General features: G+C 43.4%; 1 protein-coding gene across 2 annotated transcripts in view; it reads left to right on the top strand.

The window, feature by feature from the left end:
* The window catches only part of AGBL1 (AGBL carboxypeptidase 1), a 265,839-nt gene that overhangs the window by 32,735 nt on the left and 219,246 nt on the right, over positions 1-13,858 (top strand). For both annotated transcript variants that reach the window (XM_030281429.4, XM_030281428.4), the window contains exon 6: positions 10,409-10,446. In XM_030281429.4, coding sequence (XP_030137289.4) covers positions 10,409-10,446 — 38 coding nt within the window. The remainder of the gene's footprint in view (positions 1-10,408; positions 10,447-13,858) is intronic.

Below are 13,858 nucleotides of genomic sequence, written 5' to 3'. Positions count from 1 at the left end.
CCTGTTGCTTCATTATTATATTTACACCTTAAGTTTTACCAGCCTTGGCTTTGGGATTTGAAAACAGACCATATCAGAGTTTGGCTGGATTATATCAAATGGAAGATTTCCAATGGAAAGGAAGGGAAAAAAACCAAACCCAACCCCTAACTTTCATTACTTAGGCTTCTATAAATTACTGCTTCAAAAGCCCTGTAATTATGCCAGTGTGACATTGAAGCTTTCAAACAGCAAATATCAAGAGAATTTGACCCAGTACATGTTGGATTTTGACATTTACTGACTTTATCTTCCTTTTACACATTCTAGCTAAATGTTGTGAAGACCAGGCACTGGCATTGTGGTGTGACCAGATTATTGCTTAATAGGGAGTTAGGCATGTGCAACTGAACAAATCCATTAGTCTGTGGGTGGCTGGATCAGGATTAGGTTTAGGCTGGGTCTAACCTCAGCAGCCAGATGATGCCTCACCACCAGCCTCACGTGCTCCATGGTGCTGTAGTGACCTGTGTTGCAACTGAGGCTGGTGTGAAGTGCCTGCTCTCAAATCCCCTCACTTGTAGATGAGGGGGGAAGCTGATGCTGTGCTCCAGATGCCCCTGGCAGTCTTTCTACCCACCCCCTCAAAGTTGGAGTCAAAGTCTTTTCCTGCACGTTGAACCTCAGGCATCAGCTGGGCAAAGAGCTGCGTGGAAAGCAACACAGATGATTGAGCAGTTGAACCTATTTCTCTGGGTCTTGTGCATTCTAGTGAAATGAATACACCAACATCTCGTTCTTTCTCAGGACCCTACCTATGCAGTTCCCTCTGCTGTCCTATACAGGCTGTTCTTTGAAATGCTGCAAATCTCGAGGAGCTGTGGCTGCAGAGAACCTCATCTCTGACCTGCAGCCTGCCTTCCCTGCAGTCAGATGTCCTACTTCTGTCCTGCAGAGCTGTGGAGATGAGAACAGGACAAGGACAGGGTCACAGCAGGTGTTGGGGTGCTGCTGTTGGGGATATGGCTCAGCCTGCTTGCAGGGACAGCTTCTGCAGAAGATACGTCCTCATTTGCAGCATCTGCCCTGTTTTGGGTGATCCTGCTCAGTCCTCAAGTGATTCTGTCTCCCCTGTCACAGCCTGGCAGTCTTAGGTCCAAAAAGCTGCTGCAGAGCAGTGGGAAAGCTGTCTGCTTTCCTCACCTTGGCTCCTTTTCCTGCAGATGTACCTCTGGATATACTGCACAATTCAGCAGTATCCCCACCCCCTGCCCTCACTATCCAGCAAGACAAATCACGGAATGGAGAGAGAAGTGAAGAGCAGGATGTTTTCTGCTAAATCCTTATTGAAAATCCCAGGCAAATTAATAAGCTTTTCTCTCTGCTCTGCATTTGCAACATTTCCCCCCCACACCTCCAAAACTTCATGCTTACCTTTGGCAAAACTAGTCAGTATTATACGTTTCTAGCAGCATTCTACATATGTTCTACAGCCCTCTGTTTTGGCACACATGGGCATTTTTTTCTAGCACAAAAGATACATTTGAAAAATTTATTACAACTGGCTTTTGGCACTGACTGAAGGTACCTAGGTGAGACCTAATTGTTTGAATAAATGTCCGGATTTTCAGAGATATTTAAATGTGTGAGGATGAAAGGGAATGCAACCTTGAAAGAAAGACTCTCAGCAGGTTAATGGATTAACTTGTACAGTTAAAAGGTAGTTCTGACCTTAGTATAGAAAGGAGCTTTGAAAAATCCTGCTGAGTGCTACCTGCATGTTTAGACATAGAAATACCTTTTAAATTCAGGTCAAGATGCCTATTGTGAATCTGTAAGAGAATGTTACTTTGTGCTTCTCAAGCATGTTTATGCATTGTTCCCAATTTGAGGCTGATTTAATAATGCCAATTAAGCTCACTATTGTGTGCACGTGTGGCATACAAATGAATACCCCGGTATTTCCAAGCATGTTCTTGTTTGGCAGCATCAGTCAGGACCAACAAACTGTAAAGTGCCCAATTGACACTAAATCTAGTGCTGGAGGGCTATATGTGGATGTACTTAGGGACCACAGTCATTAGAAAGGTTGAAAAATGGGAATGGCTGGAAAGCAGGAAAGATTTGGTGGCCTATTCTGCACATTTTCTTCAGCATATTTTGTAGAAATTCCACTTGCATATGAGCTTTTCAGGCAGGTCTAACTCTGCCCGCCATCCTTTGGAATTGGGTAAGAGGAATGGATAGAAACAGCCTGAGCTGTGTGCATAACAGGGGAAGTGATACCTCCTGGGGAAGCTCATGGGGATTGATAAATGCATTGCATGCAAGAAGATTAATTTCATAGGTTTCTTTTTGCACTTGCACCTGCTGCATGAAACAGCTTCCAGCTTTGGCACATACAACAAACCCTCTGCAATCCAGCCCTCTTCCCTAGGGATTTTAAACTTTTGAGTTTCCTTTGGCTGGACTTTAGGGATGTGCTTCATCTGAATAGGACCAGAGGGGAAGTGAAGTGCAGTATAAACTCAGACTGATGGATCTCTTTCTAGGGCCTTGTAATATGGAAACAATACCATCAGATTAAAAAGAACAGAGTTTATCTTGTGTTCAAAATAAGTAATTCCTTCTTTTATTCTTAAACGTCTGACTTTTCCTTAAAGAGAAGGCTTTGGTACAAGTCAGCCTTCTTTCTTGGAAGAAATCAAGGAAGATGATGCTTTCTCCATCCTTCAGCTTCATAATTCATGTCCTTTTCAAGTCTCTTATGTTGTACACATTTTTTAAAATTATCTTCTCTTAAAGGTGTTTGTTTCTTTGTTAAAAAGACCAACCAACCAAAACCCTCAAACAAAACAGACCTCAAAATTCTGAAAACCACAGGAAAAGCTGAAATGAGAACTTGTATTTTCCATCCATTGCAGGAGCCTAGCTCCATACAGGAAAGGTGACTATTTAAAACACAGCTCAAGGGAACCTTTCACTACAAAGTGCTTTTTAAAGATGTTGTACCCTGAGATTACTGCTGCCTTAGAGATGGTTTGTACTAACCAGCAGCCAGGAAGAGCTATGGTTCTTAGCCTTGATTGCATTGAAACCAGCCTCCCTTTTATGCTCTCAAATAGCTCTGGGCACAAGCAGTGACATGTTAGATACTTCTCCACCTGGACTGTCAGCAACAGAAGCTGCCCTTGGATATTTCACTGTCAGGAATTGAGAGTATTCATAAAATGAAAATCTCGCAGTGGTTTGCCAGCAATATGGTGTGTGTGCAGCCTTATTTTCTGGCATCGTAAACCCCTGGATACCCCCAAACTCTCCCTTAATCATTCACTGTCAGAGACTCCCTAGTGGCAAAGCACCTGCAGTTCAATTTCTCTCCAGGAAAGAAGTCCCAGTTGTCCTGCTGAGATTTGAGCCCAGGGTCCCTGGGTATGTCACCAAGAGGTGTCTTTTGATTTCATCGTGCCCTAAGCAGGGTGCAGAGATTGTGTCCCTCTCCCTGCTCTTCCTCTGGGTGTACACAGCACTCACAACAGTTTAAGCTGAATGATCCAGAAGAAAGAAGAATGAGACTGGGTGTTTTCCCCCATGTGTGGAACACACTTTCCTGTCAGCAGAGTCTTCATGTCAATCCTTGTAGTTTCTAGAGCAAAAGCTGCTGGGAATGGATGAGCTACAAATAAAATGACAGCTAAAGAGCGAGCCAAGAGAACACCAGGCTCTTTTGAACTGGATTGGGAGTGGAAGACAGCTGCCTGGGGGAAGGAGGGGGATTTAACCACATTCCCTGACACACTTTAACTGTGTATGAGATGTTCTATAGGGCTCTGCTGCTCCATGTTAGCAGATGTGGCCTCGATAAGTGTCCTCACCACTCCTCTTAATCAATCAAGGATAGCATTGAGCCCCTTTCCCAGTCCCCTTCCCTGTGTCCCTGGGGTGAGAGAGCTTTGTTCTCACACTGTCAGCTTGGAACTGCCTAGGTGATGAATTTGTTAAGAATTCTGTCTGATTGTGAACCTTCCAACCCCTTTATCTTGATGTGAATGACAAGCTGTCATAGCCTCAGCCATGCTGGTGACATCTGACCCTGGAGAGGGAGCTGACATAATCTTCTGAGGTATGACTTCTGCCTGGAGAGGCAGTGCCAGCTCTGCACTGCACTGGGAGAAAGGCCTGGGCATTCCTTTGGCAAGGCTTTAAGCACATTTCATGTACCTTTTTCTTCTTTGCTACTACATTGAGATTAATTTAATTTAGAGCTGTAAAGAATAGCTTGACTTTCTAGGATACAGCTGTCTCCACTTCTGTACTTGCACACAAGAAAACGTAGGGTACTTGTAAGGATGCCTGGAGGATAAGCCTGGAGTCACTCCTCTTTCTGGGAGGCAGGGATGAAAGAGGCTGGAAGGCTGTGCCTTTTCACTGATTTTAACCTGACAGGCTCCAGAGCAGGCAGAGATGTTTGGAAGATGCTGCAGTGAAAGCTTTGAGCTGAACCTGGGAACTGAGACGTGCTGGCCACTGGAATGGACGTATCCGTTAGAAAAGGAGTGCGTGGATTTTTTCCCCTCATCTTTCAGCATTACACTGAAAGCACATCTGTACACAACAGCTGGATCTCCAAACTCCACCTGTTGGCAGTGTGTGGGACATTGCAGACTGTAAGCAAACTTTGCCTTCAGTGTAAGTTTTAATGCCTTGCTAACAAGCTGGAATTAAAGAGGACAAGATGATGGGTGTTTTTGTATAAGTCCTAGACTAGCACTGCTGTGAAAATGCCAGCAGCATAAGCAGCTTTTCCCCACCCATATTTCCAAGACTTGTGAAACTGCTGGTTTTAAGTCTTTAAAACAAATCGCCATGTAAGTGCCTGTATATTTCAGATCTGTATTTCTGGGCTATGGGGAAATGACTTTCAAGGCATCTGCCTCACATTAGATCTACCTTCTGGAAGGATTTATAAAGCACCTATTGCTGTGGTGTCTGTGTGTTGTTCCTGAATGTCTCTCAGTCGTCGAATGTGAAATTATCTTTACAGTGTGTGGTTCTGTGTATAAATTCCAGTAGTTAAGCACAAGTCCCAGGGGTTTGTGGCAAAATGCAGCCAGGTTATGTGTACACTTGAGGACACTTACTTCTGCCTGGAGAGAGGGGCTGTGGAAGCTTAGGGGTTTTGAGCTCTCAGTTAGGGGCCCATTGTGCCGGGTGCTGTACAAATACAGACTGCAGGGTCCTTTCCCCACACTACTTGTGCTATAAAGAATCATGACAGCAATAAGTGAATGTATGAGGAATAGCAGTGTGAAGGGCAGGAGTTTACCAACATGGGTTCAGCCAGGGTAGAACTTTTTCTTACATTTCTATAAAAATAGTGCTTTGTGTCTTTATCATTCAGGTGCAATTGCTGTAAGGATTTAGGCATCAGGTTGAAGATGTTAATAATAAAGCACCAAATCATTAGCTTTAATTCAATAATTTGAAGAGGGTGTTCTGTGTTTTAGCATGTAGAAGGCACAATTTCACAGAAGGAAGGATGGTTAAGTTACCTGGGGGCCGATCTGCAGAGCTCTTTTGGTTAATTTCTTTGTTCAGTCTTTGGTTTCTGTGCTGTCTGCTGTCCGTAGTTCCAGGCTGGTCCTGGGTGGTTGTGCACCATCAATGTGTTCTGTGAATATTTAAATCTTCCATGCAGTCAGCCCTGTATCTCTCTTCTGGAGTGGGGTTTTGTATTTTCAGGAGTTCTCATATTTTCTTCAAGAGACAGAAACAGCCCCAGGTTTGTCCATCATAGTACCTTGTGCTGTGAGCTGAGATTACTATGCAGAAGAAAATGGAAGGGATTTTGGTTTTCAGTCTCCTCTGCCTGCAGTGATTTCCAGCAAAAAATATCCTGGCAGCTGAGATCTGAAAGGGTGACCTAGGTACAGGGGTCCTTTGTCCAGGCTCTTTAACAGCCTGGTTTTACTGGCTAATCCAATTGTGCTTTGGCTTGGGACATGGAGTTTTTCTTTGTTGTTGCTCCTGGTTCCTAAGCAAAGGATCTGGAAGTTGCATTTGTCTATCTGTCTGCTCGTTGTACTCTTGCCCAGATATCCAAGCTGCTGACTTGGAAACACTTCAAAGTTTTCCATTCTGCAGAGTGGCTGTCTCGGCTGCTACTACAGGGAGACTTTAATGTTTCCTGATTATGGAGCAGCATTTATTATTATGCTTTATAGGATAGTGCAACTTTATTTATACATCTTTTTTGTTAATATATAAATGAGTCTCCTTTGGGATACACTGGACTTGATGGAACAGCTAAGATTTTGCTAATGTATTACCACAGAAATCAGAGAATCAGAGGAAGGCATCTGGACAGATTTGGCAAGGTTTTTTTAATGATTTAATCCCTTTTTCCCCTCTTCATCTCCCCTCCATCCCTTCTTGAGACAAATGCAGAGATTTGCTCTGGGCATGCTATCAAATTCTCTGGTCTGGCATATGGCTCACCAAGTTATCTGTCTTGTGCTCTCAAACTTTTCCTCCTGTTCTCATCTTCCTCCTGCCCTATCCTTGCTCTTGTACACAATTTATGAACTATTTTCTCTGCGTTCCTATCCCAGGCTTACTCATCTCACTGTATCTCCTGATGCCAGCAAAGCTGCTGTTGGTTTGCCATATGGTGCTAAGAGGTGCTGGTATTACCACAAACATAGCTTGCCTGACTTGTTGTAGCTTCACTGATGCCTCAATGGTCTTGCTACTGCTTTCAGTGAAAGCCTATTCTGCTTCTATTCCTCTTGTATGATTTATTGTTTCCCATAAGGTGTTTTGTTCAGCATCAAAGATAGGTAATGTTTGGGGGTGACTAACACCTGACTTAATGTGCAAATTACAATGCTGATTGAAAGTCCAAACTTAAAACAAATGTAGGTGTGAAGTCCTTTCCCAGGATAATTATAAATGCTAAGAGTTTACATAAGTTCAAAAGTTTTCAGGCAAATATATGGAAGCAAAATCAGCTAAGAGCTGAAACCCCTCCCAGAGGCACCATTGCTAGTTTATGGGACCTCTGGACTGAAAACTGCTGGAGTTTGAATCTGTTCTGCATGTCCTAGCACTGTGTCTGCTGTGGCCTTGCATGCTTTCCTTGGCACTGCTGGCCACAGGACACTGGACTCTTTGGACTCCCATCTTAAGCTGGTGCAGCTGCTCTTTTCTGGGCTGGCTGATTATCTCTGCACTTAGAAAACATGTTTCTCATTTCATTCCCATTATATCTATGTTTAAAATGTAAGGCTATAGGGGTACAGTCATTCCTGGGTCACTTTTCTCAGACCCCTTCCTCGTTGGCAACTGAGCCTGGCAGTCCCATTATAAGCAATCCAGACTGCTTTTTCAAAGTCATTAGGTTGTTTGTGCCATTGCTGCCAAGAGGATGTTTCATGCCTTCATTTTCCAGTGCTTAAAACTCATCCTTTCAATTCCAGATAAATTTATTCATGGCCATTTTATATCCATTTGTCCTAGGGCCAAATTTTTTCCTTAGCCTAAGTATCTCTGTGCCTTCCTCAGTGTTTACTTCTCTGCCACCCAGTGTGTCTGAGGGGAACAATCCAGTTGTCTCTTGGTTATCATTTTGTTAAGGTGATTAAACTCTGATCTTTAAGACTCCTAATGAGTTATGTCTCTGGTACCATAATGATTTCCTTGGCAGATTTCTGCATGGTTCTGTCTGAGTTCTACACACAGCTGTTAAGGTGAAGCCTTCTATGAGAATGTCCATGCTCCCTTCTCCACTGGTTTTGAGACCTGATCTGCCCTTTTCATGGTTGTCACCCTGCTGGTTATGCTTGTCCTTATCCCTTAATGGGCTCATATATCCAGGGTGTCCTTCTACTAATTTCCAAATTATGAGCCCCTGGTCATAACAGTAATCCTTATTAAACCCTAAATGCTTAACCTTGCACTTTGACTATTATATTTCATCACATTTCTATTCCTTCAGAACTCAAGAACATCTTGTTACTCCTGAAAGATATTCTGAACTCCCTGCTATTGGCAGCAGTTCCTGACTTCACACGGTCAGCAGATTTTGTTAGTATACTCTGACTTTTTGTGCCAAGGTCATTAATGAAAAACTGAAATAAGATCAGTCTGAAAAGATCCTTGAGGACTTCCACACTTAAGTTCCCTCTAGACTAATAATTCCTCTTCCAGCACAACTCCTGTCATTGCGTCTTTAACCAGTTCCTTTCCCACATTGTAATTCTTACACTAATCCCTATGTTCTCCAGCTTGGCTAATAATTTTCAGTGTGGCATCATATCAGATGCTTTATTGAAGTACAGATAAATTGATCTACTACACTTCCCTTGTGTAGAAGAAGTTGGTTTTCCTATCAAAGAAAGATACCAAGTTAGGCTGGCTTGATCTACTCTTCATAAGTCTGTTTTATCCCTTAAACTGCAAAACAGGTAAAATAAGTTTATCCTCAAGTCTTTTATGCTTTTTTTTTTCTCTGAAAATCTGTTCTAAAGCAATGAATATCATTGGAGTCAATCTACTGGACCTGCATCTAGACCCTTCCTGGCCAGTTGGAACTGGAGATTAGACTGAGAACATGCTCTGGGAATTCTGGGATCCTTTGAGGATGAATGAAGTTGTCTGCATACAATGTGGTTCACAGATCTCCCCCTGAAGTATTGGAAGATCCAAATTTGCTGGTTAATTATTGGGAGGTTTGCTGGCAGTGTTGTCTTTATGCTGATAGTGTAGCTCTGCTGAAACTTTTAGCAATGCTCATAAGCACCTACAACATAAAATAGATGCCTGAAGGAAATACTGAGAACTCTTCTGCTTGGAGCCAGAGATATTCTGGTCATTTCTTCATTGCTCTGCTGCTCTAGCAGGTGATTGAGATATCACACTAGGCTTGTAAAATATAGGTATGCAGAGCAGTCTCTTTTTCAAGACACACTGGAGTGTGAGCTTTGGGAGATGCTCTGGGTGGAATTTTAACTTGCTCAGAGTTGTTTACTTTGTCCCAGGCTTTGAACCTGTGGAGAGACTGAGTGATCAGTGGCTGTGGAGTGTTCCTTTTCTAAGCAGGCTAAATAGCTGGGGGATGACATTACTCCTTCACCATGTGAATGAATGCTGTTCAGTTGGAGCTAAAGAAGTAATGAAAGCATGGCTGTGCTTCCACTGGTGAGATTTTTAGCTACTGATTTCCTGTTCTGTCTGTATTTGAGTGTAAAGCTGTATTCTGTAAAGCTGTTGTTGAACTCTGACAGAGTCATTATGAAGGAATGACTTTAGACAGAGATGTTGACCCAGTATCATCAAGAACCAGCTCTTGAATCTTCATCTCAGCTGCTGTTAGGAAAGAACAGGAGCTTGGTGACACAAAATGCAGGATGATAATTGGCTCAGTATGGACTTTAATACAATTTTATTTGGGGATTGGTTTGTAAAGAGATTACATTTTAAGGAATCCTTGCACATGGAGGTTTTTGTAGCTGTATTTATTTAATCAGCTCTGGGCACTTGAAGCTTCACAGCAGTAAGCCATGTTGGAACAGGGATCTTGCTCCAGCAGAACATGGCTGGAAAATGAAGACTCCTGTGAGACAAGTGGGATGGAAATTTTAACACATGAGGAAGGAACTTGCCTCCAGAATCTGGGGAGCAATAGTGTCTCAGTTCAACTTCTCAAGCTTCAAGAGTTAGAGACCAGTTCCCAGCCAAACCAGTTAGGCAGGTTCACTTGCTTACCTGCACAATGAAATGACACAGGAGGTCCGAAGAAATGTCTGTCCCTGCCCTTGCTCACTGCAAGCAGTCTTCCTTCAGAGCTTTAGCACCTTTCCTACCAGTCCTCCTCTGAGTGAGGCCCTCTAAACACCCCTGTAAATGCAAGGTGTGGTTTCTGTTAAAAGAAATTTGGTTTTGTTTTCTGTTAAAACTGGGAGGGAGGATAGGGGTGAAGCTTGTTTTGGGAAAATAGAAAAAGGAGCGGGATTCTGCTGGAAATATTGACATTGATGTCCCAGCTTGATATGAAAGTTATCTGCTGATGCAGATAGAAGCACTTGTGTCTGGAGTGGGCAAGTGCTAAGTCTCTGGTACAAAGAAAAAGCTCTGGGGCAGCAGTTTAAAGACTTGTTAGATCACTTTGTGGGTGTTGCTTTAAATTTTAATGGTCACTTCAAATCAGTGTAACAGTAAAGCTAGAGGGCTAATGGTCTTTTAGAATAACTGAGTCAGCTGCAGAGGCTGGATCCTCTGTTGGTGTAAAACATTGCAGTTCTGTCAAAGTCCATCATAAACTGTCAGTTTAGACCATCTGGGAAGCCTGGCCCAGAAGACTGTGAAGATGAAGGTTACAAAAATTATTGAAGAAATTGACATTATTTCTCCATCTCTCTTCTTTCCCCAGGGCAGCCATTGGGGCTCTGGCAGCTCTGCTGAAATCAAGTAAGCTTTTTTCTTCATATTCTTTCTGACTTTCCTTTCTGTGCTGTGCTGCTGGACAGAGTGATCCTCACTCTCCCTTGGTATTCCCTCATCCCTTGGTTCCAAAGAGCAATGCATAGGAAAGAGGCAGTAGTGCAGGAGTCTCCTGTACCAGTTCTGATTCTGGGAGCATCCCCAGCCCTGTGGGAGATGTTGTCCTGGGGCTTGGCCTAATGGCAGAAATGAGGAATTTCTCCAGTCAGTGACAAATACTTATTTCCCTTCCCAATTTGTTGTCTGTTCCATGGAAAGGGAGAAAAGGATGTAAATAACAACAATGTTGTTTGGGTATGAGTAGGAAAGTGATTTTAGGAAAAGACATTGTCTATTTTCAGAATTTTTCTTTTTTTTTCAAGGTACCAGAGCTGGAATTTAGGAAATGATGCTGATACTGTAAAATCAAGTAGAGCATCCTGTACCAGAAGTCAGCCTGCCTGGTGTTTTTTGAATGATTTCTGCAGTTCTGAGTGGCCAAGAATGTATTCTAGTTTTCTCCTTGTCCTGTGGGTCAGGGCATGAGAAGCTCCAGGCTTTTGGAGCAGTGTGCTCTGGTAGCTGCATACAAATGAGCAGGTTGTGTCTTTTGGGAAGTGTGAGTCAGGAGATGTGAGAAACAGCTCTGGTTCCTTGAGATAAATTCACCATGCTTGGAAAAGCGATGAATTCTTTTTCAGGATTGCACCAGGACATCTTTCTTTGTCACAGTTGACATATTTGTGGCCTCAGTGCATTGAGTGGTACAGGGGTTCTTGGAAAGTTAGGAATCAAATGGTGAATGCTTTAGCACTTGAAAATTGCTTATGAAAATGGGGTAAAGCTGTACACAGCAAAGTACCCAGAGGCATTTGGGCATTTTTAGCTGGGATGCAAACTAAACAGAAGGCAGAAATCCTGGAAAGTGCTACAGTAGTGAAGTGGTGGACTGATTATTGTGAGGGGTTTTTTTTGAGAAAACCTTGCTAGGAAATGGTGGGGGAGAGAATGTGTTTTGATGGTGCTGAAGGCTGTCAGACAGACAGGACAAGAACAGGGCCATTCTGGGGTATCCCTGTAAGCCTGTGCTTGAGTGTTCCAGCCCAAAGAGATCCAGAGGATTATGGTTATACACGGGGCTGTGCTGGAGGTTCAGTGTCCTTCTTGCTTTCAGCAGAGCTGCAGTGAGAAGGCAGTTTTATAGGGAGCAGGCAGATGGCAGTGTGTCTCCCTGATGGAGTCAGAAACATCCATCTTCATCTCAGGCTTCCACAAGCTCATCCTGAGACTTTATTCACCTGCAGAGCCATGGGCAGGCTAGAAACTGTTTGGCTTCTGTCTCCTTCCTAACAGAAGCTGATGCTAAATGCTCACTTATCAGGTGCAGAACTGCAAGAAGCAAGATATGCCTGGGAAAGGGACCATCAGCAAAAGAAAAATATTACCAACCCTGATGGACCTGGGAAATTGTTGCTGTTGTGTTTCAGAGGTGGAAGTATAAGATAGTCTAAATAAGTGGTGGAGCAAAACCAACTTGTGCTTCATCCAACAGGGAAGAATTCTTGGAAACCCAGTGAGAGATGAGAAACCTTGGTTGTGCTGTGTCCCTGTATCCAGTGATTGCCATGTGGTGATAATCAAAGATGGTGAATAATGGAGGAGCAGAAATTTAAGTCCCTTCTAATGGCAGTGCTGCACCTTTCTATCAGTGAAAGCTCAGATTACTGACATGGAGAAGACATTTCTTGTCTGATCATCAGTCTCTCACTCCTGACTAACCTCTTTGCACACATCCCAGTCCTTGCATGCTGCTCTCCCAGTTGCTGTTCACCACCTGCCCACACACACTCAGCAAACAGCTCACAGCAAGTTCTTCCTCCATTTCCTTGCTGCTTTATTTAACATCTGTTGTCTCTCCACCATGTTAACTCTGACTTTATAATAAGGCTGAACATTCTGATTGGTGAATATATGTAGTGGTGCTGAATTTCTGTGAGAGCATCAGATTTTTTCTTCTTCTCTTTGATGTTACAGTCAAAATTTCCACTGTTACTCATGTCCATTCTTCCTTCTTCAATTTCTAGATGCTCACTACAGGCCAGAGTGGGAAGGAGGAGGAGGCAGATCCTGATAGCTATAGATAAACTGAGATGGGATGAGGCACTGAAACTTTCCCAAAGTCTCCCCTCTCTGTCCCAGAAGTGAGCATGCTATTTTTTCCAGCCTCCTTTGGCTTTTCTCTAATTTTTCTCTGTACATGTGTCTTCATATCTTGATTCAGCTCTGTATTAAGGCCTGAAGAACTCATTTCAAAGCACTCCTGTGTCTTCAAGCCCCCCAGGCATGGAGGGTCTGGAGCCTGTTTGAGCAGATGTAGGATGCCCTCCAGGGCGCTCCTAGATGTGGAGTCTATTGCTTTTAGTGACCCCAAAGCCCAGAATAAACCAGGCAAACCATTCCCAGTTTGGGGGCAGTGCAATAAAACTGGACATGTGCTATCCAAGCAGAGACCACCCCAAGCCAGGGGTGCCGAGGCTGGAGGGGATGAGGGAGCAGGAGCCACACGGTGGCGGTGTGATTATAGGGATCCCCACCGTGCCTAATCCAATGTGTATTTGGGGTGAGTAATTTGTTTATCAGCAGGTTATTTTAATCTAATTTTGGTCGTGTTTGTTATTCCCGACTATCTGTGCTTCCCAGAATTACTGGCTTGCATGTCTGTAAGGAAATTAGCTCGAGCTGTTCTCGGAGGCTTTGGCTGAGCGGATATTGAGGGAAAAGGCTGGGGAAACGGGCAGGGCCCTTGGTGCAATGCTTGCCTGGTAAAATGGTAATGAGCAATTTAAAAAGACAGATTGTGGTGACCTCCTGATGGTGTTGATTTCATCAAGACCATTCTGTGTGCTAACAGCAGTTACTGCTGATGGCCTTTCCCTCCTCTCTTTCTAAATCTTCCTTCTTTTGCTGTCTTTATCTTCTTGCACAGCTTTTCATCTCTCATTTTCGTACTCTTTCCTCCCCATCTTCCATCAACTAACCTTTATTTAACCTTCTACCCACTATTTTTTATGAAACCATAAAAGTAATATTTTGTGTCTGCTGGGATAAAATTATCGTTATTTTCCTTTTCAGCTGGCATCAAGGAGGGGCAAATAACTCTGAGGAAGAGAAAGTGGTGTTCTATCAGAGAAGCAGATTAGGGAGTGTGAAAGGCCTGCACTCTCTGCAGCTGAATTCTGAATAATGCTTGACAACAGATCTAGTGAGGCAGGTATTTGATCTCGAGTCAAAATACCCCATTGTTAAACCATCCCAGTTCCTGTAGCCAACAGCACAATGTCTGGGATTTGCCTCATGCTGCACCAGGTACCCATCTCTCATCATCCACTGAAATCCTTGT

This window comes from Taeniopygia guttata, chromosome 10 (assembly GCF_048771995.1).
Source record: "Taeniopygia guttata chromosome 10, bTaeGut7.mat, whole genome shotgun sequence".
Lineage (NCBI taxonomy): Eukaryota > Metazoa > Chordata > Aves > Passeriformes > Estrildidae > Taeniopygia > Taeniopygia guttata.
The sequence above is the reverse complement of the archived record's forward strand: the minus strand, read 5'-3'. Positions and strand labels throughout refer to the sequence as shown.